General features: G+C 47.1%; 1 protein-coding gene across 2 annotated transcripts; it reads left to right on the top strand.

The window, feature by feature from the left end:
• Positions 1 to 27,188, top strand: LOC136622325 (alpha-1,4-N-acetylglucosaminyltransferase-like). 2 transcript variants are annotated; one of them, XM_066598089.1, is made up of 3 exons: positions 1 to 151; positions 7,017 to 7,504; positions 26,160 to 27,188. In XM_066598089.1, the coding sequence occupies exons 2-3, from the start codon at positions 7,031 to 7,033 to the stop codon at positions 26,745 to 26,747; spliced, it is 1,062 nt and encodes a 353-aa protein (XP_066454186.1). In that variant the 5' UTR covers positions 1 to 151; positions 7,017 to 7,030; the 3' UTR covers positions 26,748 to 27,188. The 2 variants fall into 2 exon arrangements, with proteins under 2 accessions (XP_066454186.1, XP_066454187.1); XM_066598090.1 differs by lacking the exon at positions 1 to 151 and adding an exon at positions 2,050 to 2,121.

Genomic DNA, 27,188 nt, shown 5'->3' on the forward strand with positions numbered 1-27,188 from the left:
TCCACACCATATCCCTTTGTCAAGGGACCTGCTTCAGATATACGGAGTGCAGAATGGATTTCCGACACTGAGATTTTGTGAAACAGCTTTAACTTTACTGCAATTCGTTATGCATATTCCAGGTTACGAGTCAATCAAAGCATAACGTGAGGTATGTCCTTGTACAACTTATCCTTTCTGTCTTTAGCTGCAGTTCTGCCTTGCTTCCTCAAAGCTCATCACACAGTAATTCCCTTCACAGCGTGGACTGGCACGAAAATGGCAGAGTGGCTTAAGATCCCAGGAGCTCTCTCTGTGTCTGCCATTTGTTCTTAGCTCACATATTACTCTACCCCCTTACCTCTCCAAAAGACAACTGACTCTCCTTGCTGTAGGTGGCCCTCCCACATTCCTGGGGGATGTGCAACATCTGCTGAGGGTCTTCTTTATAACCAAAATCACATCTAATCTGTACAATTTAACCTTTATATCTCTGCATAAGCAGAATCTTGCATAAATTCAGCAAATATAATGTTATGCAGTGCAGGATACAAACAATATATATTATTATGCTTTGTGAAAAATATGCTTTAAAGGGGTTGTCCCGCGGCAGCAAGTGGGTCTATACACTTCTGTATGGCCATATTAATGCACTTTGTAATGTACATTGTGCATTAATTATGAGCCATACAGAAGTTATCAGAAGTTTTTCACTTACCTGCTCCGTTGCTAGCGTCCTCGTTTCCATGGAGCCGTCTAATTTTCAGTGTCTAATCGCCGGATTAGACGCGCTTGCGCAGTCCGGTCTTCTTCTTTTCTCAATGGGGCCGCTCGTGCCGGAGAGTGGCTCCTTGTAGCTCCGCCCCGTCACGTGCCAATTCCAGCCAATCAGGAGGCTGGAATCAGCAATGGACCGCACAGAAGCCCTGCGGTCCACCGAGGGAGAAGATCCGGGCGGCCATCTTCAGCAGGTAAGTAATAAGTCACCGGAGCGCGGGGATTCAGGTAAGCATTGTGCGGTTTTCTTTTTTAACCCCTGCATCGGGGTTGTCTCGCGCCGAACGGGGGGGGGGAGGGTTGAAAAAAAAAAAAACCCGTTTCGGCGCGGGACAACCCCTTTAAGAAAGCACACGATAACTTTGCACTGAGGTGTAGCAAAGACTTTGGTTCTGGGACATTACAGATAGTTCTACATTTTGAAGTCCCTCTTCTCTGCCAGAATGAGATTTGTCAATTTGGTCTTGTAGTGTGGTAATGATAATGATCTGATGTTTTGATGTGGGATATGTAATGGTCCTTCTGTAAGCAATGTAGCATAAAAGGACTCATATGCCTCAAAATGCCTAGTGCTGGTTGTCCACATTCCTTGCGGTTAGGCCTAAGAGTGTCCTCCGGCTAGTCCTGCTATCCACATAGTATATCTGGGGTTAGTGATGGATAGAAGGAACATTGCATAGCCCCCTTTCCTGCCTCTGGACCTGTATTAACCCCTTCCTCTTCTTGCTCCTCCTGCTCTTCCTGCTTTGTACTTCTCCCATAGGTAAATAAACGTGTTGGAGAAGATGTCCCTATTTCTTGGACAAGGCCACCCTCCCTGCAATGTTGAGTAATGGCAGACTGCCCAGATAGTTATGAGATCGATATCCCTTCCTCCTCCTCCTGTGACAACAACACATCATTGTCCCCTTGAACCTATAGTGATTGTTCCAGCAGGCAGGCAACAGGGGTGGCCATACTGATCAGTGTGTCATCATGACTGACTATTTTGATCGCTTCCTCAAAACAGGTTAAGATGGCACATGTCTTTGATCAGCATCCACTCCGCAGGCGTCAGGTGACCGACCTCCCTACAGCACCTGCTAATGGCATACACCATCTGATAACTGCCTGGCTTCGGATTGTGCAGGGCCATCTACGTGTCAGCCCGGGTCTACAGAGGTGTCAACAGCTTTTTAGCCATGTTGCTGTGCTCTCCTAGACGTATGAGTTTTAGGACAGTACAGCAGAGGGTGTGCCTCCAATGGCACTAAGAGGAGGAGGCAGAGCAGAGGTAATTCTCAGTGAGGCTGGGGCTGAGTCATAATACTGATTGCTGTGCTGCTCCGTCTATCAGCTCTGCAGGTCCTGTTACCGGCCAAGCAGGTAATCCAGTAACTGTTCCCAGTATTTTGTATAGAGATGTCTGGTCTCAGCACAAACTCCAGTTGGAGGGAGCATTTGGCATCCTGGGTAAGTAGGAGGGTGAGGTCTGTAGAGTGTCTGTAGGGGGAGCACACACCGGGACTGTCCATCTGTCTTCTATCAAGTATCTACGGTATCTGTGTCAGGCTAGGTTCTCACTTTCACTGGAAACATATATAGCCATAGAGTTTAATGTGTCAAATGGAGACCACTTTGGTTTCTGTTTGACTAGGTTTTCTTTCTTTTCCATCATTTTGCGTGGACAGTATACTTTAGGTAAGGATGCTTTTCTGTCCAGGAATGAACAGAAGTCTGGTCAAACGAAGACCAAAGTGGTCTCCCTTTGACACATTAAAGTCTATGGTCAGTAGACTCAGTGGGATCTGTTGGGAGCCCTTCATGTCAGTGATGTGCCACACACTACTGTGATGTTTGTTGTTCGCCTCTTATGATGGAAACCCTAGGAATAGAAATTTAAGCACAAATGTTATAGTGTTGACATTGCTGCAGAACTACATATCACCATCTGCCACTTTAAACCCATCTACAATATGAAGCGACATTTGTATGTCTTCCAGAAACAATGTATCCATTTAGGAATATATGTCCCCATTAACAACAAACCATGTATAATATAGGCATGTGTTCTGCGCTCAAATGTAATATGACCACTGGTTGCACTGTGTCAATCTTATGTGTAAACGCAAAAGCCATCACCAACTGACTGACTTGTCACTAATTCTCTAACTTCCCGATGTCGTACAAACTTGAAATTTGGCACAACCATTCTTTAGGTCCTATATATGAAGAGCAAATTGGTTGCAACTTGATTTTTGAATTCTAAGCGGAAACGTAAGTGACCCCCCTATGTAATATAACTAGAGATGAGCGAACGTGCTCGCCCCGCCCCTTTTTCGCCCGAATACCGCGATTTTCGAGTACTTCCGTACTCGGGCAAAAACTAAAGGGAAATGCTCTCCCTATCGTCCCCTAACCCGGGAGGGGGCCCTGCCTGCTCGGCAGACCGACCACGCTGATAAGTTCGAGCCTGCACTCATGCTTGGGCCACTGACCAGTCCCTATCAGGGAGCCCTAGCACAAAACAAAAGGAGAAACAAAACCAAACCAAAAAGCAAAGAACTTAGCTTAATATGAAGAGCTTCCACCACTCTGTCTTGCTCCGTCGCTGTCCAACATAGGACTGAAGTGATTGACCAGCACAGGAGTCACAGTTAGTACTGCTTAAATAGGAGCAGAACTACTTAGCACCAGGTGCTGACTGACATTAATCTTGCAACCACCACACCTCTCAGCTCCAGGAGAGGTAGGAATGCTGCTAAACCCTGCTCTGGCCTGAAAGCAAGGTGGGAACCTCAGAACGGCTGCAACAACCTCCATGTATATATGCTCAAGAGAATCTAAATGACCTCTATGTGTATTTACTAAGGAGAATCTAACTGACCTATGTGTGCATATACTGAAAAGCTATAAAGTACCTAAGGAAGCAGCCATGGACTGCAGGGATGAAGCTTGCCATTAAGGCTAAGAAGGGGCTGTAACCGCCAGTCTAGGGGTAAATTTGAATAAAAAAGGGGTTTTACCTGTAAGGGTAAAAAGTGAAGAGAGTGGAAGGGGTGGCACTATGTGCAGAGAGACATCGGTACATGCAGTCTGAGGAGAAACTAATGCTCTGCTATGTGTATACATATTTTATTCTTTGGTTCCTCTGAAGTAGCCAGCACTTTATAAAATTTTCAGTGCAAATAAGTAAAACACTTGTACCAAATTAACTTGGGCGAAGCCGGCTATATCAGCTAGTTGTATCATATCTAAAGGAACATGTACAAGATGAGCACATTGTACCATATCTATAGGAACATGTACAAGGAGGACACATTGTACCATATCTACAGGAGCAGGTACAAGGAGGACACATTGTACCATATCTATAGGAGCAGGTACAAGGAGGACACATTGTACCATATCTATAGGAGCATGTACAAGGAGAGCACAAATTGTACCTCATCTATAGGAACATGTACAAGGAGAGCACATTGTACGATATCTATAGGAACATGTACAAGGAGCACACATTGTACCATGTCTATAGGAACATGTACAAGGAGGACACATTGTACCATATCTATAGGAACATGTACAAGGAGAGCACACATTGTACCACATCTATATGAACATGTACAAGGAGACCACATTGTACCACATCTATAGGAACATGTACAAGGGGAGCACACACTGTACCATATCTATAGGAGCATGAACAAGGAAACCACATTGTACCATATCTATAGAACATGTACAAGGAGCAGATTGTACCATATCTATAGAACATGTACAAGGAGCACATTGTACCATATCTATAGGAACATGTACAAGGAGAGCACAAATTGTACCATATCTATGGGAACATGTACAAGGAGAGCACATTGTACCATATCTATAGAACATGTACAAGGAGCACACATTGTACCATGTCTATAGGAACATGTACAAGGAACACACATTGTACCATGTCTATAGGAACATGTACAAGGAGAGCACACACTGTACCATATCTATAGGAACATGTACAAGGAGGACACATTGTACCATATCTATAGGAACATGTACAAGGAGAGCAAATTGTACCATATCTATAGGAACATGTACTAGGAGGACACATTGTACCATGTCTATAGAACATGTACAAGGAAAACACATTGTACCATATCTATAGGAACATGTACAAGGAGAACACACATTGTACCATATCTATAGGAACATGTACAAGGAGAGCACATTGTACCATATCTATAGAATGTGTACACGGAGCACACATTCTGCTATACCTATAGGAACATGTACAAGGAGCACACATTGTACCATGTCTATAGGAACATGTACAATGAGAACACATTGTACCATATCTATAGGAACATGTACAAGGGGCACACATTGTACCATATCTATAGGAACATGTACAAGGAGAGCACATTGTACCATATCTATAGGAACATGTACAAGGAGAGCACATTGTACTATATCTATAGGAACATGTACTAGGAGGACACATTGTACCATGTCTATAAAACATGTACAAGGAGAACACATTGTACCATACCTATAGGAACATGTACAAGGAGCACACATTGTACCATATCTATAGGAACCTGTACAAGGGGGACACATTGTACCATATCTATAGGAACATGTACAAGGAGAGCACATTGTACTATATCTATAGAACATGTACAAGGAGCACATTGTACCATATCTATAGGAACATGTACAAGGAGAGCACATTGTACCATATCTATAGGAACATGTACAAGGAGAGCACATTGTACTATATCTATAGAACGTGTACAAGGAACACACATTCTGCTATACCTATAGGAACCTGTACAAGTAGCACACATTGTACCATGTCTATAGGAACATGTACAATGAGAACACAATGTACCATATCTATAGGAACATGTACAAGGAGGACACATTGTACCATGTCTATAGGAACATGTACAAGGGGCACACATTGTACCATATCTATAGGAACATGTACAAGGAGACCACATTGTACCACATCTATAGGAACATGTACAAGGGGAGCACACACTGTACCATATCTATAGGAGCATGAACAAGGAAACCACATTGTACCATATCTATAGAACATGTACAAGGAGCAGATTGTACCATATCTATAGAACATGTACAAGGAGCACATTGTACTATATCTATAGGAACATGTACAAGTGGCACACATTGTACCATATCTATAGGAACATGTACAAGGAGCGCACATTGTACCATATCTATAGGAACATGTACAAGGAGCGCACATTGTACCATATCTGTAGGAACATGTACTAGGAGTAGACATTGTACCATATCTATAGGAACATGTACAAGGAGAGCACATTGTACTATATCTATAGAATGTGTACAAGGAGCACACATTCTGCTATACCTATAGGAACCTGTACAAGTAGCACACATTGTACCATGTCTATAGGAACATGTACAAGGAGGACACATTGTACCATGTCTATAGGAACATGTACAAGGGGCACACATTGTACCATATCTATAGGAACATGTACAAGTGGCACACATTGTACCATATCTATAGGAACATGTACCAGGAACACACATTGTACCATATTTAGAGGAACATGTACAAGGAGTAGACATTGAACTACTGTATATGGAAAGGTATTTACACCATGACAAATCACTGAGACATCATACAGTAAATGTAAATCTGTCCCAAACCACAATGGATGGTTCTTAGAAATTAAGTGTGACAAACTCCTATTTTTACACTTCATCCACTCCTCATATTTTCCTAATGGCAACATTTGGTAGTATGTTTTTGTCTAAAACCCATAGGCACCAACTTTTATTGGGATATACCCCATATTTTTCTCTCAATTTTTTTTTTATAACTTCCTGCCTTTCTGTTTCCTATCACTATCTCTCATTAAAGTTTGTATGCGTAGAGGACATCAGATTCAAAGCTGCAGGCTTTGTGTATTCTCCCATTGATATCAATGGTAGTGCATGCTGACTCAGTGGTAAGAACAGTGGGCAAGGAAAGTTGGAATAAAATAACATGTGGATTGATGGGAACCTGCCCTATGAGAACCATCACTTAGTTTATGGTTCTCATAGGTGGTGACCGGCTCCCTTCAAGAATACAAGCTCCGAGCACATGGCTCTGCTGTGTGTATGAGGCCTTAGACAGTCTATTTTGTAATAAAAAATACATTAAATGTTGCACAGACTGGAAGTTCAGAGCCGTTTTTACATGGTTTTAATCCTATTTATGCTAATGTATTCACTTTTTTCTTTCACAGCTTAGTCGTTGGACATGGCAGTTTTGTTGAAAGGACTAAAGAGTTTCTCGTTTCTGCTGTTACTGGCATTGATATGCACCTTTATCAGAACTATTTTAAACAAAAACCGCACTAACATAATGGGTTTCGTCATGTTTGAAGGTAATTTGTCAGTCACAGCAAAAAGTACTAACCAAATATTCAGATCCTACAATATAATCCCAAGAAATGTTCTTCGGCAAGGAAATGGTATAATATTTGTGGAGACCACAGATAGAATGGACAAGCCATCCTTGGTGTTGTGCTCAATCGAATCAGCAGCTCGAATGTATCCGGACAGACCAGTGGTCTTCTTCATGAAAGGACTACATGACATAATCAGTGAAGATGATGAGAAGAAAGCCCGCGAACGTTTCCCATCCCTGTCATCCTACCAGAATATCTACTTCTTCCCTCTGCGATTGGAGAAATTATTTGCAGGCACACCATTTCTGCCCTGGTATGAGAAGGTACGGTAGACACATGTAGATTATTTAATACATTATGTGCTAGTAGACAGACTGTCCCAGGATAGCGACTGCTATTATATATATTATTATGCTGGCAGGATGCTTTATTTATTCTGGCAGGATGGCAGACTGCTATATTTATGCTAGCAGGATGGCGACTGCTATCTCTCTCTCTCTCTCTCTCTCTCTCTGTATATATATATATATCATAGCAGTGCAGGGGGAAACACACCAGGCCACGACCAGTTGCTGAACGTCTTGTCTTTTATTTATGCTGGCAGAACAAAACACAAAGTATCATCTGTGCTGCTTGTTTGCTGTGAATTGTGTATTTTGCATTTCATCTTTTTGCATTGGTACGTTCATTTCTGCATCATCCCACTCCAAGCTGAACTCCTGCTATCTCCCTCTGCTTAAATCATCTGTGCTGCTTGCTGTGAATTGTGTATTTTGCATTTCATCTGTTTGCATTGATAATTGAAACTTTACTATTAGTCAGTTCTGCCATCCACCTCCCCCAAATGGAATCTTTCACCCAGCCTTGCTGAGATGCTTTCCTTATCTAAGGAGAGCAATAAATTTCACCCACCCCCCCTCCCCCTGGTCATTAGGTTTGCATGCAGCTGCCACACGTGTTTGAGCTGGATGAAGTATGATACAGTTTGACCATGGCAGTTCGACAGGGTAGGCCACAAACTCTGCCTAAATACTTTACACTTCAAAGCTATCGCTAATGCTGTCACTTCTGTTCTCATCCTTGTTTTCAGTTTCAGAACTTCTTTCAAGCGCCAACCTCTGGGGCGCACTATTCACATTAGCCCCTCTCTCCTGTCCCCACCTATGCACAGCTCGCATGCACTCTTTACCTTCTTGCTTAGCCTCAAACCCCCTAATGCCACTAACAAAAATAACAGTAATCCTCATAAATCTCCTAATCATGTGCTAACCCTCTCTATCCTGCTGCTAGCAGCTGGGGATATCTCTCCCAATCCTGGCCCACCCTCCACTGCTCCTAGCTATCACCCCCTACCTGACTCACTAATAAAATCCCCAAGCCCAACTGCTAGCCCATGCATACCCTCCCCTGACTCCTTTAAATGTGCGCTCTGGAACTGCCAGTCAGCATGTAATAAACTCCCCACCATCCATGACTTTTTTACTGCTAAATCTTTAAATCTGCTAGTTCTCACAGAAACGTGGATATAGCAGTCTGACACAGCCTCCCCTGCTGCACTGTCTTATAATAGCCTGCAGTTGTCTCATACCCCGAGACCAGATGACAGGCGTTGCGGAGGAGTAGGTGCTCTTCTCTCCCTGAAATGTACCTACCAGGTCATCCCCCCTGTACCTTCACTCACTTTTCCATCATTTGAGGTACATACGCTACGGCTTTTCCCTCCGCTGTCCGTGCGAGTAGCAGTTATCTACCGCCCCCCAGGTGCTCCTTGCCTGTTTTTGGACCACTTTGCTGCCTGGCTCCCTCACTTCCTATCCTGTGAAATTCCAACCCTCATCTTGGGTGATTTTAACATCCCCACTAACGACCCCAACTCCCCATCTGCCTCTAAGCTTCTCTCGCTCACCTCCTCACTTGGTCTCTCTCAACTCACAGCCTCTCCCACTCACAGGGATGGAAACACTCTTGATCTGGTCTTCCTCCTCTCCCGCTCTCAGATCATAACCTCCTCTCTTTCTCTGTCACGCTCACTAACATCTCTCCAGACCCACCTACCTACCGTACCTACAGGAACCTTTAGGCTGGGGTCACACGGGGCGGAATCCCGCCGGAAATCTCGCGCTTTGGCCGTAGCAAAAACCGCGAGATTTCTGCCGGGAGAAGTGTCGCGGAAAAACCCGCAGCGGCTTTGAAGCGGCCCGGCCGCTCGCTCTTCTGCTGTGGTCGGCGCTCCCATAGAGAAGCGCGCGGCCGCAACGGAAAGAGAAAAGATTGGACATGCTGCCACGGTTTCGGACGGATTAACCGCAGTGAATTGGCCGTCCCATGTGGATGAGATTTCTGAGAAATCTCGTCCACATGGCTGGCTAATAACGAGATTAGCAGCCGCAGGCGGATTTGCCGCGCAAATCCGCCATGTGTGAACCCCCCTAAGGCCTTTCACACCCAGGACTTCGCTGAATCCCTAGAGTCCTCTCTGTCCACTGACTCTCTCCTCTCCTGCCCCAACCTGGCAGCTGCTCACTACAACACCACTCTCAAACATGCCCTGGATGAAGCGGCGCCCCCCCCCAGGACCCAAGCCCTCCGATGTAGAACTCGGCAACCCTGGCTCACGCCTCAAACATGCTTCATCCGGCGGTGCTCTAGAAGTGCTGAACGGCTGTGGAGGAAATCGCAAACGTCCGCAGACTTCCTCCACTACAAATTTATGCTCAGAACCTACAACCTCGCCCTCCAGCACGCCAAACAAGTCTATTTCACCTCTCTAGTCTCCTCATTATCGCACAACCCTAAACGGCTCCTTGATACTTTTCACTCCCTTCTCAGCCCTAAACCGCAACCCCCTGTGACGGATCTCAGTGCTGTAGAGTTGGCTGCTTACTTCAAAAAGAAAATTGATGACATCCGTCAGGAAATAACTTCCCAATCCCAGACTAGCCCTGACCCTAGTCTTGTCAGCACTGCATATAGTTCCTACTCACTGTCTGTACTCAGACCAACGACAGAGGAAGAAGTCTTCAAATTGCTCTTCTCTGCTCGCCCCAAAACCTGCGCTAGCAACCCCCTCCCCTCACACCTCCTCCGCTCCTTCTCCCCAGTGGTCATCTCCCATCTCACCACTATATTCAACCTCTCTTTGACCTCTGGTATCTTTCCCTCTTCTTTCAAACACGCCATCATATCCCCATTGCTAAAAAAGCCGACTCTGGACGCGAGTGATGCTGCCAACTACCGACCCATCTCAAACCTCCCCTTCATCTCCAAACTACTAGAACGCCTGGTTTACTCCCGCCTTGTAAGCTATCTATCAGAGCACTCTCTCCTAGACCCCCTACAGTCTGGCTTCCGACTTCAACACTCGACAGAAACTGCCCTTACAAGGGTATCCAATGACCTACTGACAGCCAAATCGAGGGGCGATTACTCCCTACCAATCCTCCTCGACCTTTCTGCAGCATTTGACACTGTTGACCACAAACTCCTCCTCAGTATGCTACGCTCAATTGGCCTAAAGAACACTGCTCTCTCCTGGTTTTCCTCCTACCTATCTGACTGCTCTTTCAGTGTCTCCTTTGCTGGCTCCAACTCCCCTCCTCTTCCCCTTGCTGTTGGGGTCCCCCAGGGCTCAGTCCTCGGCCCCCTCCTTTTCTCTATCTACACAGCCCCTATTGGACAAACAATCAGGAGATTTGGCCTCCAATACCACCTGTATGCTGACGACACCCAGCTATACACCTCTTCTCGTGACATCTCTGCACCTTTCCTCCAAAACATCACCGACTGTCTGTCCGCTGTCTCTAACACTATGTCCTCTCTCTACCTAAAACTAAACCTCTCTAAAACTGACTTACTGGTATTTCAACCCTCCACTAACCGACCTCATGCTGACATCTCCATCTCAGTGTGCGGTGCCACCATAACTCCTAGACAACATTCCCGCTGCCTTGGGGTCATATTCGATTCTGATCTCTCTTTTACCCCCTACATCCAATCTCTGGCCTGAACATGTCAGCTGCACCTCAAGACCATCGCAAGAATCCGATATTTTCTCACTGTGGACACGCTAAAAACGCTTACTGTTGCCCTCATCCACTCCCGGCTCGATTATTGCAACTCGTTGCTGATCGGCCTCCCCTGCACCAGACTCTACCCTCTCCAATCCATCCTGAATGCGGCAGCCAGGCTCATCTTCCTGTCCAGCCGCTACTCAGACGCCTCTGCCCTGTGCCAGTCACTGCACTGGCTGCCCGTTAAATACAGAATTCAATTTAAACTCACTACCTTCATCCACAAAGCCCTCCACAGTGCAGCACCCCCCTATATTGCCTCCCTCATCTCAATCCATCAACCAGCCCAGGCTCTCCGCTCTGCTAACGAAACCAGACTGAGCTCCCCTTTAATTCGAACTTTTCATTCCCGCCTCCAAGACTTCTCCAACGCCGCTGACAGCAGGAGAGGTGAGTAACTTTTTAATTATTTTTTTAACCACTTTTTTATGATTATCGGGGAAGGGCTTATATTTCAAGCCCTTCTCCGAAAATCATTCTGCAGGGCTTGTCAGAAACCACTGCTTTCAATGGGATCGGCAGCAGTGCCGATCCCATTGAAAGCAATGGGATATCATTAGAGATGAGCGAGCACCAAAATGCTCGGGTGCTCGTTACTCGGGACGAAATTATCGCGATGCTCGAGGGTTCGTTTCGAGTAACGAACCCCATTGAAATCAATGGGCGACCCGAGCATTTTTTTATATCGCCGATGCTCGCTAAGGTTTTCATTTGTGAAAATCTGGGCAATTCAAGAAAGTCATGGGAACGACACAGAAACGGATAGGGCAGGCGAGGGGCTACATGTTGGGCTGCATCTCAAGTTCCCAGGTCCCACTATTAAGCCACAATAGCAGCAAGAGTGCCCCCCCCCAACAACTTTTACTTCTGAAAAGCCCTCATTAGCAATGCATACCTTAGCTAAGCACCACACTACCTCCAACAAAGCACAATCACTGCCTGCATGACACTCCGCTGCCACTTCTCCTGGGTTACATGCTGCCCAACCCCCCCCCCACACGACCCAGTGTCCACAGCGCACACCAAAGTGTCCCTGCCCAGCCTTCAGCTGCCATCATGCCACACCACCCTCATGTCTATTTAGAAGTGCGTCTGCCAAAGGAAAAGCAGGGACACACTGCAGAGGGTTGGCACGGCTAGGCAGTGACCCTCTTTAAAAGGGGCGGGGCGATAGTCCACAATGCTGTACAGAAGCAATGAGAAATCCAATCCTGTGCCACCTCCATCTGGAGCTGCACACGTGGGCATAGCAATGGGGAACCTATGTGCCACACACTATTCATTCTGTCAAGGTGTCTGCATGCCCCAGTCAGACCGCGGTTTTTTATAAATAGTCACAGGCAGGTACAACTCCGCAATGGGAATTTCGTGTGCACCCACAGCATGGGTGGCTCCCTGGAACCCACCGGCGGTACATAAATATATCCCATTGCAGTGCCCAACACAGCTGAGGTAACGTCAGCTGTAATGCAGGTGGGCTAAAAATTCATTTGATTACACTGTAGGCGAGGGCCCCCAAAAATTGGTGTACCAACAGTACTAATGTACCTGAGAAAAATTGCCCATGCCCAACCAAGAGGGCAGGTGAAATCCATTAATCGCTTTAGTTAATGTGGCTTAATTGGTAACTAGGCCTGGAGGCAGCCCAGTTAAAATAAAAACTGGTTGAGGTGAAAGTTTCAACGCTTTAATGAGCATTGAAACGTATAAAAATTGTTTACAAAAATTATATGACTGAGCCTTGTGGGCCTAAGAAAAATTGCCCGTTCGGCGTGATTATGTGAGGTTTCAGGAGGAGGAGCAGGCGGAGGAGGAGGAATATTATACACAGATTGATGAAGCAAAAATGTCCCCGTTTTTGATGGTGATAGAGAACGATGCTTCCATCCGCGGGTGCAGCCTACGTATTGTTTAGGTATCGCTGCTGTCCGCTGGTGAAGAAGAGAAGTCTGGGGAAATCCAGGCTTTGTTCATCTTGATGAGTGTAAGCCTGTCGGCACTGTCGGTTGACGGGTGGGTACGCTTATCCGTGATGATTCCCCCAGCCACACTAAACACACTCTCTGACAAGACGCTAGCCGCAGGACAAGCAAGCACCTCCAGGGCATACAGCGCGAGTTCAGGCCACGTGTCCAGCTTCGACACCCAGTAGTTGTAGGGGGCAGAGGCGTCACCGAGGACGGTCGTGCGATCGGCTACGTACTCCCTCACCATCCTTTTACAGTGCTCCCGCCAACTCAGCCTTGACTGGGGACCAGTGACACAGTCTTGCTGGGGAGCCAGAAAGCTGGCAAAGGCCTTGGAGAATGGTCCCCTGCCTGCGCTGTACATGCTGCCTGATCTCTGCGTCTCCCCTGCTACCTGGCCCTCGGAACTGCGCCTTCGGCCACTAGCGCTGTCGGATGGGAAGTTTACCATCAGTTTGTCCACCAGCGCCCTGTGGTATAGCATCATTCTGGAACCCATTTCCTCTTCGGGAATGAGAGTGGAAAGGTTCTCCTTATACCGTGGGTTGAGCAGTGTGTACACCCAGTAATCCGTAGTGGCCAGAATGCGTGTAATGCGAGGGTCACGAGAAAGGCATCCTAACATGAAGTCAGCCATGTGTGCCAGGGTACCTGTACGCAACACATGGCTGTCCTCACTAGGAAGGTCACTTTCAGGATCCTCCTCCTCCTCCTCCTCCTCCTCTGGCCATACATGCTGAAAGGATGACAGGCAAGCAGCATGTGTACCCTCAGCAGTGGGCCAAGCTGTCTCTTCCCCCTCCTCTTCATGCTCCTCCCCCTCCTCCTCCTCCTCAACGTGCTGAGATATAGACATGAGGGTGCTCTGACTATCCAGCGACATACTGTCTTCCCCCGCCTCCGTTTCCGAGTGCAAAGCGTCTGCCTTTATGCTTTGCAGGGAACTTCTCAAGAGGCATAGCAGAGGAATGGTGACGCTAATGATTGCAGTATCTCCGCTCAGCATCTGGGTAGACTCCTCAAAGTCTCCAAGGACCTGGCAGATGGCTGCCAACCAGGCCCACTCTTCTGTAAAGAATTGAGGAGGCTGACTCCCACTACGCCGCCCATGTTGGAGTTGGTATTCCGCAATAGCTCTATGCTGCTCATAGAGTCTGGCCAACATGTGGAGCGTACAGTTCCACCGTGTGGGCACGTCGCACAGCAATCGGTGCACTGGCAGATGAAACCGATGTTGCAGGGTCCGCAGGGTGGCAGCGTCCGTCTTGGAGTTGCGGAAATGTGCGCAGACCCGGCACACCTTTCCGAGCAGGTATGACAAGTGTGGGTAGCTTTTCAGAAAGCGCTGAACCACCAAATTAAAGACATGGGCCAGGCATGGCACGTGCGTGAGGCTGCCGAGCTGCAGAGCCGCCACCAGGTTACGGCCGTTGTCACACACGACCATGCCCGGTTGGAGGCTCAGCGGCGCAAGCCAGCGGTCGGTCTGCTCTGTCAGACCAGACCCTGCAGCAGTTCATGGGTCGTGTGCCTCTTCTCTCCTAAGCTGAGTAGTTTCAGCACGGCCTGCTGACGCTTGCCCACCGCTGTGCTGCCATGCCGCGCGACACCGACTGCTGGCGACGTGCTGCTGCTGACACATCTTGATTGCGAGACAGAGGTTGCGTAGGAGGAGGAGGAGGGTGGTTTAGTGGAGGAAGCATACACCGCCGCAGATACCACCACCGAGCTGGGGCACGCAATTCGGGGGGTGGGTAGGACGTGAGGGGTCCCAGGCTCTGACTCTGTCCCAGATTCCACTAAATTCACCCAATGTGCCATCAGGGAGATATAGTGGCCCTGCCCGCCTGTGCTTGTCCACGTGTCTGTTGTTAAGTGGACCTTGGCATACCGCGTTGGTGAGGGCGCGTACAATGTTGCGGGAGACGTGGTCGTGCAGGGCTGGGACGGCACATAGGGAAAAGTAGTGGCGACTGGGAACCGAGTAGCGCGGGGCCGCCGCCGCCATCATGCTTTTGAAAGGCTCCGTTTCCACAAGCCTATACGGCAGCATCTCCAGGCTGATCAATTTGGCAATGTGCACGTTTAACGCTTGAGCGTGCGGGTGCGTTGCGGAGTACTTGCGCTCGCGCTCAAACAGTGGCGCTAGCGACGTCTGGACACTGCGCTGAGAGACATTGCTGGATGGGACCGAGGACAGCGGAGGTGAGGGTGTGGGTGCAGGCCGGTAGGCACTCGTGCCTGTGTCCTCATAGGGGAGTTGGATCTCAGTGGCAGGTTGGGGCACAGGGGGAGAGGCAGTGGTGCAAACCGGAGGCGGTGAACGGCCTTTGTCCCACCTTGTGGGGTGCTTGGCCATCATATGCCTGCGCATGCTGGTGGTGGTGGCTCCCCAGCTGATCTTGGTGCGACAAAGGTTGCACACCACTGTTCGTCGGTCGTCAGGCGTCTCTGTGAAAAACTGCCACACCGTTGAGCACCTTGACCTCTGCAGGGTGGCATGGCGCGAGGGGGCGCTTTGGGAAACAGTTGGTGGATTATTCGGTCTGGCCCTGCCTCTACCCCTGGCCACCGCACTGGCTCGGCCTGTGCCTACACCCTGACTTGGGCCTCCGCGTCCTCGCCTACGTCCACGTCCTCTAGGCCTACCCCTACCCCTCAGCATGGTGTATTACCAGTAGTGCAGAAACAGAACGCTGTAATTAAATGTGCCTTTTGGCCTGTGGTTGGCGGCTGACTTCGCTTACGGAACGCCAGGAAATAATTTGGAGGACTACTACACCCAGCAGAGACCCAGAACACTGAGGACAGTGACAGGCAGCCCAAATAGATTTTTTTCCCCAAATGTTTTTGCAAAGGCCCACTGCCTATATTCAATCAATATGTCTTCTGTCCCTGCCTAACCACCACTTCTGGCCCTGGAGTATGTCAAAGAACTGCAGAGTGTTGCACTGTGGACTGCAATACAGCGGTGATTTAACAGCCCAGACAGAGCCAGGAAATAATTTTGCACAAGCCTGCTGTAACACTTAGCTGGCTGCGTATGAATTTGGAGGACTACTACACCCAGCAGAGACCCAGAACACTGAGGACAGTCACAGGCAGCCCAAATAGATTTTTTTCCCCAAATGTTTTTGCAAAGGCCCACTGCCTATATTCAATCAATATGTCTTCTGTCCCTACCTAACCACCACTTCTGGCCCTGGAGTATTACTGCAGGGCGCAATGCTCTGCACAGCCGATATACCCAAAAAAAAAAAATGTGCAACACTGCAAAAAGCAGCCTCCACAGTACTGCACACGGTTAGATGTGGCCCTAAGAAGGACCGTTGGGGTTCTTGAAGCCTAAAATACTCCTAACACTCTCCCTATAGCAGCTCCACCAAGACAGCCCTTTCCCTCCTCTATGTCAGAACGCATCTGTGGCGAGCCGCGGGAGGGGCCGATTTTTATACTCGGTGACACCTGATCTCGCCAGCCACTCACTGCAGGGGGGTGGTATAGGGCTTGAACGTCGCAGGGGGAAGTTGTAATGCCTTCCCTGTCTTTCTATTGGCCAGAAAAGCGCGCTAACGTCTCAGAGATGAAAGTGAAAGTAACCCGAACATCGCGTGGTACTCGTCACGAGTAACGAGCATCTCAAACACGCTAATACTCGAACGAGTATCAAGCTCGGACGAGTACGTTCGCTCATCTCTAGATAGCATGCCACGGACTTCTGCCACAGCTGTCACAGCTGTCACAGCTGTGGTAGAAGTCAGCTGCATTCTCCATATCTTTTCAATGGGGCTAGCGCTGCTACCGCTGGCCCCATTGAAAAGACTGGCGATGTCGCAGCGATATCCCAGCGATTTTGGGATATCTGCCTGCGTTTTTCTCGCACTGCGATGCGAGACTTTAACTTTAGAATCGCATCGCATGGGAGAAAAAAACGCCAGTGGGTGGGAGCCCTAAGGCTGGGTTCCTACAGGATGGAATCCCACCGGAAATCTCGCAGTTTGAGGCCTTATTCAGACGGGCATTTTTTCGCGCGATTTGCGCATGCGCATGCGATTTGCGCATATATAGAACCAATGGTTCGCTATGGTATCGGTCACATGTCCGCTTTTTATGCGGATATGCGAAAAATTATAGGACACGACGATTCGCAGATCGCGCCTATCTGCGTTCTGCGTTTTATGTGCGCCCCAAAATCATTTTTTTCGCCGGTCAGTCTAAGTTTCATGCGCATTTTGATGCGCACGGCGATTTTTCTCCGGTCAGACGGGCGTTTTGCTGCGACGATTAACGCGGCTAGGTGCAGATTTTTCCGGCAATTTTTCACCGCCAGTCACGCGATTTGCGCTTGCGCATGCGACATGCGATGCGCAAATCGCGTGAAAAAAAACACCCGTCTGACTAAGGCCTGACAGCAACGAAAAATTGCAAAATTTCCGCTGGTAAAGCGCTGCTTCACAACCCACGGCACTTAGCCACAGCTTTTAGAGCAGCTTGGCTGCACACTTTTCCGTTGCGGACGTCGCTCCCATAGAGAACAGTGCAGCTGCAGCGGAAAAGAAGAAAAAAATGACATGCTGCGGCGCAGAATTTCCGCGTCAAATCCGCCCTGTGTGAACCCAGCCTAAGGGTGCCTACCCAGTTGCGATTTTTTTTCCTTTGCGTTTTGCGTTTTTTCTGAAGAGCAATTAGTATAGAATGTGTTCTTGTCCATTTGCGTTTTTTTTTCCGGTCCGTTGCAATTTTTCACATAGGAACTGTCAGTTGCATATGTGTCCTTATTTTTCTCTTAATGCACCCATGAATGTCAATGGAAATTAACGGAAAGGGCGCAAAAAATGCCGCGGAAAACGCGCCAAAAACGCGCGGAAAACGCTGCATTTTTCACGCACAAAAATCGCAAACGCAGGTGGGTAGGCGCCCTAAGGGGGAAATCTCTGTAACCTAATAATTTTAGGTTTGTGTAATTGTCATCTGAGCTCCCACAATGCACTGCTCTCTATTTCCTTTAACTCCTTAGTGACTGGCTTATTTTGTACCATAAGGACCGAACGATTTTCATAGTCGCATTGCAAGAGCTATAACCCATTGACATAGCCGTATTAGGGCTTGTTTGTGTTTGGGATGAGATGTATATTTTAATGGCACCACTCTGGGGTACATATAATGTGTTGTAGAACTGTTTTCTAACTTTTTTTTTTTTATCAAACCCCTCAGAATTTCCACTATTCTGTTTCGAGTTTAGTTTTTTTTCTACAACGTTCAGCGAACGGCAAAAAAGCATGATACTTTTATCATCTGGATCAGTGTGATTACTACGATATCCATATATAGATGTTTTATTTGTTACTTCTTTAGCACAATTTTTACATTGATTCTACATCACCACATTCTCAGAGCTTTTACCCACCAGCGTTTTTTTTTTTTAACGCTGCAATATCGCTGTGTTTTTTTCAATGGGACTTTCTAATGTTCTAAAATCCATCGCACAAAAATCATAAGTTTGTGCTTTTGCGATTTTTGTGCGATTTTAACATTAGAAAGTCCCATTGAAAAAAAACGGTGCAATATCGCAGCGTTAGAAAAAAACGCTAGTGGGCAAAAGCCCTAAGGCTGGGTTCACACAGGGCGGATTTGTTGCGGTTTTGCGTCATTTTTTCCGTTGCGGTTTTGCCGCAGAAGAAATGCTTCTGCGGCACAACCGGTTCAAAGTTTATTTTTGTCTTGCGGGTTTTCTTGCGGAAAAATCCACAAGGGTTTTTTTCCGCAGCGCTTTTACACTTTTTGCAGTGTATTTTGGTGCGGATTTAGCTGCGTCCATAGAGGTCTATGGACAAAAAAGCGCTGCGGAAAAGACAGAAGAATGGACATGCTGCTTTTTTAAAAACCGCGCCGCAGTTGCATTTCCACACTGCGGCTGTGCGGAAAAAATCAGTTCTGTGAGAACAGCTTTTTTTCCAAAACTCATATGTGCTGCATTGCACTGCAAACGCAGTGGTTTTGCCACAATGCGGATATGCAGCGGCAAAACTGCAGCAAATCCTCCCTGTGTGAACTCAGCCTTAGAGTGGATTCAGACAAGCGTGTTTATGTGCATACAATTGTGTGCACAAAACCACGCATCTATTAGAACCATTGGTTATATTTAAAGCCCTTCCCTGAAAAACAATTACAGCATGCCGGCAGCTGGATCCGCTACCACAGCTGTCATCTGTGACAGCTGCGGTAGGGGATCCTTTAAACCCCTGTGGGGATGAAGAACTTCTTTGCCGCATCAGTCACATCTGTGACAGGTGCAGCAGGGAATTCTTTATTTCCCGCGGGGATGAAGAAAACATCTGCCGCTTGTGGCAGATGTGTTCTTCATCCCCGCGGGGGACAGGTAAGTATATATATATTTATTTTTTACACTAAAAGGGATGATTTTCAGGGAAGAGCTTATACTTAAAGCTCTTCCCTGAAAAACAATAAAGATTGGCCGGCAGACCATTGCCTTCAATGGAGCCGCCGACAGCAGCCACGTCTCCATTGAAAGCAATGCGTGCATTCCCTATGGTGCACGCATGACCTATCTTTACAGGTGCGCGCTTGTAAAGCATGGACATGTGAACTCACCATAGAGAATGCAGTGGTTGTAATAGACGCGTGTTTTTGTGCTCACGTATACACGCACATAAACACGCTCGTGAGAAGGCACACTTAGTCAGGGCATAAGGTGATTTTCAATTTTAGCTAAAGATGACTGTGGCCTGTAGCAAAACAGTAGATGCCAAACCTGGTGCAGATATCCAAGGCAACAATACTGTATATTCCAGGTATACATGGCATGTCTTTTCATAAACAGCCCTTTTTGTACCTAATAAGCCCTTTCTTTTTAGTTATGAATTGTTCAATATTTGCAGAGGGATATTGCATCCAGTGTGCAACCAAATACCTCCATCCCTGATCGGGGATACAGAAAATACCCAAGGTTTCATGGCCGTGAAAGGAATCTCTCATGAGATCTAATACACCTTTTGGGTGTGCAGAGCTACAAATATTACATGTCCTATAGATCGGGGCAATTACCCCATGGCAATAGAGTCAAATATAAGAGTACTCTCAAATCTTAGGCATGAGATGTGCAGGAAAGACTTAACTCTTCTCTTTTTTTCTATACATTTCTAGTTTTGGTCCATGTGAAATTGTCGTTAAAGGGTATTAGGGGCGTTGTCAAGGATTTTATTCTTTAGTTAACACTCTAAATTATCTTTTAGATTGTGTTCACTTTGTACAGACAGGTTGGGGGAAACGGACAGACTGGAAGCTACTGCAGTGTTAGCCTTCAATGGCGTTCAGCACTGAGAATCCTTTTTAGGCTAGGGTCACACAGGGCGGATTTGCCGCGGTTTTGCCGCAGCAGATCCGCCCGCGGCAAAACCGCCCACGGCCGCTAATCCCGGGATTAGCCAGCCATGTAGATGAGATTTCTCAGAAATCTTGTCCACACGGGACGGCTAATCCGCTGCGGTAAATCCGGTTGAAACCGCAGCATGTCCATTCTTCGCTGCGGCCGCGCTCTCCTCTATGGGAGCGCAGGCCGCAGCGCGGCCGGGCCGCTTCAAAGCCGCCGCGGCTTAAACCGCGGCGGTTCTCCCGGCGGAAATCTCGCGGTTTTTGCTGCGGCCAAACCGCGAGATTTCCGACGAAAATCCGGTTCATACGGTTTTTGGAGCGGTGAAAGAAAACGTAACTGATTTAATGAGACCTTCACAGCTGGACTAGCATTGGAGTCCGCTTCATGCCTGTGATTGTTGAGGGTGTGGGCTGAGGCCTATGTCCTGGGGGAAATGCAACTGTGCCAGGTTGGGCCTGTGGAACGTGTTCCTGGTTAATCCAGTCTTTGGAGCGGTGAAAGCAACCACAACTAATTTAATGAGACATTCACAGCTGTACTAGCATCGAAGTCCGCTTTATGCCCACGATTGCTGAGGGTTTGGTCCGAAGTCCTTGGCGGGGTGTAACTTTGCCATGTTCGGGCGCTGTGATTTCTTTATGCGTAATACCATCTTTAAGTTCCTGGGGCTCGCCTATGCTGTGGGTGCACAAAGACTTCCCATTGCAGTGTTTTACCTGTCTGACACAAACCCACTTACTGACTAGGGTGGAAAAGTAGGCCAAGGCCTTTCGCAGGGTGAAACTCTGCCATGTTTGGGCACTCTGATTTCCTCATGTGTAATACCATGCTTGAGTTTCTTGGGCTAGCCTATGCTGTGAGTGCACAATGAGTTCCCATTGCATTGCTTTACCTGTCTGGCACAAATACACTGACCAACTAGGGTAGAAATGTGGGCCGAGGTCCTTGGTGGGGTGAAAGTCTGCCATGTTTGGGCACTCTGATTTCTTCTTGTGTAATACCATCTTTGTGCATAGGCGAGCCCAAGGAACTCAAAGACTTTCCATTGCGGTGTTGAGCTATCCAACACCTAGACAGAATGAATTGTGTGGGGGACACATAGATTTCCCATTGCTCGGCAACTCACGGCACCCTGAGTCACACAAGATGGTGGCTGGGACCGAGCCTGACCCTGGGCCCGCTTACGTGCTTCCCACACAGAATATTGCTGCATTGTGGAGATGTGTGGAAATGCTGGCACCTAAGTCCCCTTTATGCCCACGTTTGAGGCTCCTGACTACTTTGCGACGGAGGTGGCACGGGATTGGAATGATGATCGTACGTCAATTTATCATCGATTCTCAACAGCATTGTGGGCTATCCCCCCCCCCCTTTAAAGAGGGTCGCTGCCTGGCCCTGCCAACCCTCTGAAGTGTGTGCCTCCGGTTCCTCCTCATCGTAGACGCTCTTGGAAATAGACATGAGGGTGGTGTAGCTATGAAGCGAGCGTCTGGCATAAGGGCAGCTGAAGGCTGCGCAGGGAAACTTTTGTGTGCGCTGTGGACGCAGGGTCATGTGGGAGGTTGGGCAGCATGTAACCCAGGAGAAGAGGCAGCGGTGTTACCCGCAGGCAGTGATTGTGCTTGGTTGCAGGTAGTGTGGTGGTTTGCTAAGGTATACCTTGCTAATGAGGGTTTGTCCGAAGTAAAAATTGTTAGGGAGGGGCAGACTCTTGCCCCTATTGTGGCTTAATAGTGAGACCTGGGAGCCTGAGATGCAGCCCTGAATTCTGCCCCTGCCCTGCCCAATCCGTTTCTGTGGTGTTTCCATGGATTTCGGATGTTTTCTGGTTTTTCACAAGTGAAGACTTCAATGGGTTCGTTATTCGAAACGAGTTCTCGACCATCGCGGAAAGTTCGACTAGAGCAACGAGCACCCGAGCATTTTGGTGCTCGCTCATCTCTAGTCTTGAGTTTTAATGTGAAAACTTCAAATAAAGGAATAAGATTGTTTTGCACGTTGAACTGGCTATATCTACATTATTGGAATTAATATTTTCAGCTGTACAAACTTACAGCAAGTCGGACACAAGCAATAATTTCAAATCAACAGCAGAAACAGGAAACCTGCAAGAAGACTGCTGAGCTATTTTTTTCCTCTATAAGGGCTCCCACCCACTGGCGATATTTTCTTTCTTGCGCTGCGAAAGCAAGAGAGAACTCGTGCATCGAAGCGCAAGTAAGAGGCCGGTATAGAACCGGCATATCGCAAATGGTTTTAATGGGGCCAGCGACAGCAGCGCTAGCCCCATGGAAAGCATAGGGAGAATGCCGCGGACTTCTGCCACAGCTGTGACAGCTGTGGCAGGAGTTTCCTTCATCCCCGCTGAAGGACTGCTGCCGATCCCATTGAAATCAATGGTTTGCCAAGCCCCGCAGTATGATTATCGGGGAAGGGCTGCAAATATAAGCCCTTCCCCGATAATCTGGCAAAAGTGTTAAAAAAAAATAAAATAAAACATACTCACCACTCCTGCGCTCAGCCGCGTCCTCCTGCTGGCTCCCCGGCACAGCTATGAAGCTCTTTCAGCAGTCGGGGATTTAAAAATCCCCGCCTCCTAAAAGGGCTGTGCAGATTGGCTGAGGGCTTAGCCAATAGCAGCTACTGCTTAGCTATTGGCTGAGCGCCACATAGCTCTTAGCTATTCATTCATGAATAGCTATATCTTGGCTATTCATGACTGAATAGCTAAGAGCTATGTGTGATTGGCTGAGCGCTCAGCCAATAGCTAAGCAGTAGCTGCTATTGGCTGAGCCCTCAGCCAATCTGCATAGCTCTTTCAAGAGGCGGGGATTTTTAAATCCCCGACTGCTGAAAGTGCTTCAGAGCAGTGCCAGGGAGCCAGCAGGAGGACGCAACTGAGCGCAGGAGAGGTGAGTATGATTTTTTTTTTTTTTTTAACACTTTTGCCAGATTATCGGGGAAGGGCTTATATTTCAAGCCCCTCCCTGATAATCATTCCACGAGGCTTGCCAAAGCAGTGCTTTCAATGGGATCGGCAGCAGTGCCGATCCCATTGAAAGCAATGGGATAGAATGCCGGGGACTTCTGCCACAGCTGTGACAGCTGTAACAGCTGTGGCAGAGGATTCCTTCATCCCCGGGGATGAAGGAAACTCCTGCCATAGCTGTCACAGCTGTTACAGCTGTGGCAGAAGTCCCCAGCATTCTCCATCTCTTTTCAATGGGGCTAGCGCTGCTGCCGCTGGCCCCATTGAAAAGACTGGCGATATGTCGGCGTGATGCCGATATCCCGGCGTTATGTTGATTTTTTTTCTCACACTGCGATGCGAGACTTTAACTTTAGAATTGCATCGCACTGGAGAAAATATTGCCAGTGGGTGGGAGCCCTAAGGGTGCCTACCCACTATTGTTCTTTTTTTCACTGCGAAATTCGCAGCGTTTTCTTTCCCTGGCGTCTATGGGACTTGTTAATGTTAAAATCTAATGCAGAGAATCGCAATTCTGCGGCTGCAACGGAAAAAAAGAAAAAATTGACATGCCTTGGCGGGGGAATCTGCGCCGCTGGGCAGGCTTCTGCTGGCTTTGCTGCGATGGATTGGCGGTCCTGTGTGGACGAGGTTTTTGACAAATCTCGCCCACATGGCTGGCTAATGCAGGGACTAACCGCCGCAGGCAGATTTGCCGCAGCGAATTTCCGTACGGAATTTCCGCGGCAAATCCGCCCTGTGTGAACCCAGCCAAGGGGGAAATCTCTGTGACCTAATAATTTTAGGTTTGTGTAATTGTCATCTAAGCTCCCACAATGCACTGCTCTCTATTTCCTTTCTCTATTGTGCAATGCGATTTTATCATTAGAAAGTCCCATTGGAAAAAAACGTATTTTGCGATATTGCAGCATTAGAAAAAACGCTAGTGGGTAAAAGCCCTAAGGGTGGATTCAGACGAGCGTGTTTATGTGCATACAATTGTGTGCACAAAACCACACATCTATTAGAACCATTGGTTATATTTAAAGCCCTTCCCTGAAAAACAATTACAGGATGCCGGCAGCTGGATCCGCTACCACAGCTGTCATCTGTGACAGCTGCGGTAGGGGATTCTTTAAACTCCCTGCGGGGATGAAGAACTCCTTTGCCACATCTGTCACATCTGTGACAGGTGCAACAGGAAATTCTTTATTTCCCACGGGGATGAGATGTGCAGGAAAGACTTAACTCTTCTCTTTTTTCTATACATTTCTAGTTTTGGTCCATGTGAAACTGTCGTTAAAGGGTATTAAGGTGGTTGTCAAGGATTTTATTCTTTAGTTAATGCTCTAATTTTAAATAAGATATCTTTTAGATTGTGTTCACTTTGTACAGACAGGTTGTGGGAAACAGACAGACTGGAAGCTACTGCAGTGTTAGCCTTCAATGGCGTTCAGCACTGAGAATCCTTTTTAAGGCTCCTGAGGATGAGTGTAGGAGTGTATACATTCACAAGAGTGTGACATGATTGCTCTGTGAAGGGAGCGCTATCACGTGCTTTCGCTCAGGTATCCGCGCATTCTACTGTACTTTTCTACACTACTGGGCCTGTTTACCACAGTGCGGGACACACCCGGGCCGTGATTGAACAGATTGGGCAGCCTAATTATTCCCGATGTTATCAATCAACACCGTTAGATCACTCTGTTCAGAGCGTGATTTCGTACGGATGGGGTGCACATTTGCCCACCTCCATAGACTCCTATGGTGTCTTGGGTGCGCAAATGCACACAAACATAGCATGTCATGAATATTTTTGAATGTGAGGGAGCCCATTGAAATGGGTTCTACTCTCTGCGATTCATGCGAGTGATTTTGAAGGAGCCCTTAAGAACACCTTTAAACTCCTTCACACGGGCGATTTTGTGCAAACCACTGACGATAATTCATGTTTTCAATGGTTATCCTAGATTCAACATTTTTTTGTGTGCGCTTTTCCTTCAGGGAAAAATACAAGAAACACTCCATTCTTGTGTGGACCCAAAGCACCATAAGAGTCCATGGAGGTGTGCAAATGTGCGCACTGTCCGAATGCAATCGCATACGTATCTGCACGATTGTGAGGTGTTATTTGATGACACTGGGGACTATTTAGGCTGCTCAGCCGATTCAAAAATGGCACGGGACACATGTGAACGGACGCAAAAGTGTAAATAAAGTACAGTTTAATGCAAGGGCCGCAAAACCACGTGACAGTGCTCCATTCACAGCAATAATCACGTCATGCTCTCGCGAGTGAATATACGCGTATGCTTGTGTGCAGAAATCCCTTACATTGAAATGCCCTCTTATGCTTTAGAAACCAATTGAAGAAAAAAAAAACAGACTAGGATGGTGGGGGCTTCAAATGTGAGACCCCCTATATGCCTATATGATGTCCATATGCCCAATAGGACATGAGGACATTAGTGGTCTGTATGGGACAACCCCCTTAGTTGAAGTCAAATGCACTTACAGTATGTCAATGTTGCTTGCCACTATTTACCCAGAATGTTTTCTCCTTTTTTTAATAAATCCTAGATAGACCCCAGAAGAGACATTTACTGGACTCATGTTAAAGCAGACGCCTGCAGACTTGCCCTGATCTGGAAGTACGGAGGCATTTATATGGATACTGACGTGATTTCAATTCGACCCATTCCTGAAGACAACTTTCTAGCTGCTGAAAATACCAAAAGTACTAGCAATAGTGTTTTTGGTCTCTCTCTGCACCATAAGTTATCATGGGAGTTTATGGAAAACTTTGTACAAAACTATAAAGGAACAGTATGGGGACACCAAGGACCAGGCGTTTTCACACGTGTCGTAAAGAAGTATTGTGGTCTTCCCCAGTTTAAATCTGTTGGTGACCTCAAGTGTGCAAATGTCTCCTACCTTCATCCTGAACGATTCTATCCCATTGCGTATCCTGCTTGGAAAAACTACTTTAAGGTTTGGAAAACGTTGCCAATGTTTAATAACTCTTATGCTGTTCATCTTTGGAACTACATGAATAAAGAGAGGAAATCCATGGTGGTTGGAAGTCACACACTAGTGGAGCATCTTTACAAGCAATACTGTCCCTCCACCTATGGAGCAATTTTAAATAATGTAACTAGTCACCAGTAGATTCATTTTTGTTATACCAAATGACCTCATAATGTAATTGTGTGTTAGTTTTGTTACAAAGCACAGTGCATTTTTTTATGCTACTGAGGAGGCAAAAAAGTGCCCTAAAGAAATATAATGGATGACGGAAGTTTAGGAAAACTCTGTAAAAGTATAAAGATGACCTCTATTACTGTTGTTATTCGGGGGTAAAAAAAACAGTCTAGTCTGAAACTTGCGTGTCCTTGTAGTGGGGCCTTTAGGGTTTCCTGGAGACCATATTGAGTCATTGTATCCACATTCCATCCTCTTATAAACAGTAGCTAATGTATACACATGTCACATTATGTATTCATTTGTCAGTACTAAATTTTGTAATGATTTGTTACTTTTCCACTGAATTAAGGTTTAACTTATGGTGTTGCTTCCTGTGATTGGACCACTACATACTTCTTTGTCTTA

Source organism: Eleutherodactylus coqui, chromosome 1, assembly GCF_035609145.1.
Source record: "Eleutherodactylus coqui strain aEleCoq1 chromosome 1, aEleCoq1.hap1, whole genome shotgun sequence".
In the NCBI taxonomy this organism is placed as follows: Eukaryota; Metazoa; Chordata; class Amphibia; order Anura; family Eleutherodactylidae; genus Eleutherodactylus; species Eleutherodactylus coqui.

Bases quoted from the DNA above. Each gene is read 5' to 3' on its own strand.
- LOC136622325 (XM_066598089.1), top strand. From the start codon at position 7,031: ATGGCAGTTTTGTTGAAAGGACTAAAGAGTTTCTCGTTTCTGCTGTTA. The intron at 7,505-26,159 runs GTACGGTAGACA...AATAAATCCTAG, and splicing joins TTCTGCCCTGGTATGAGAAG to ATAGACCCCAGAAGAGACAT.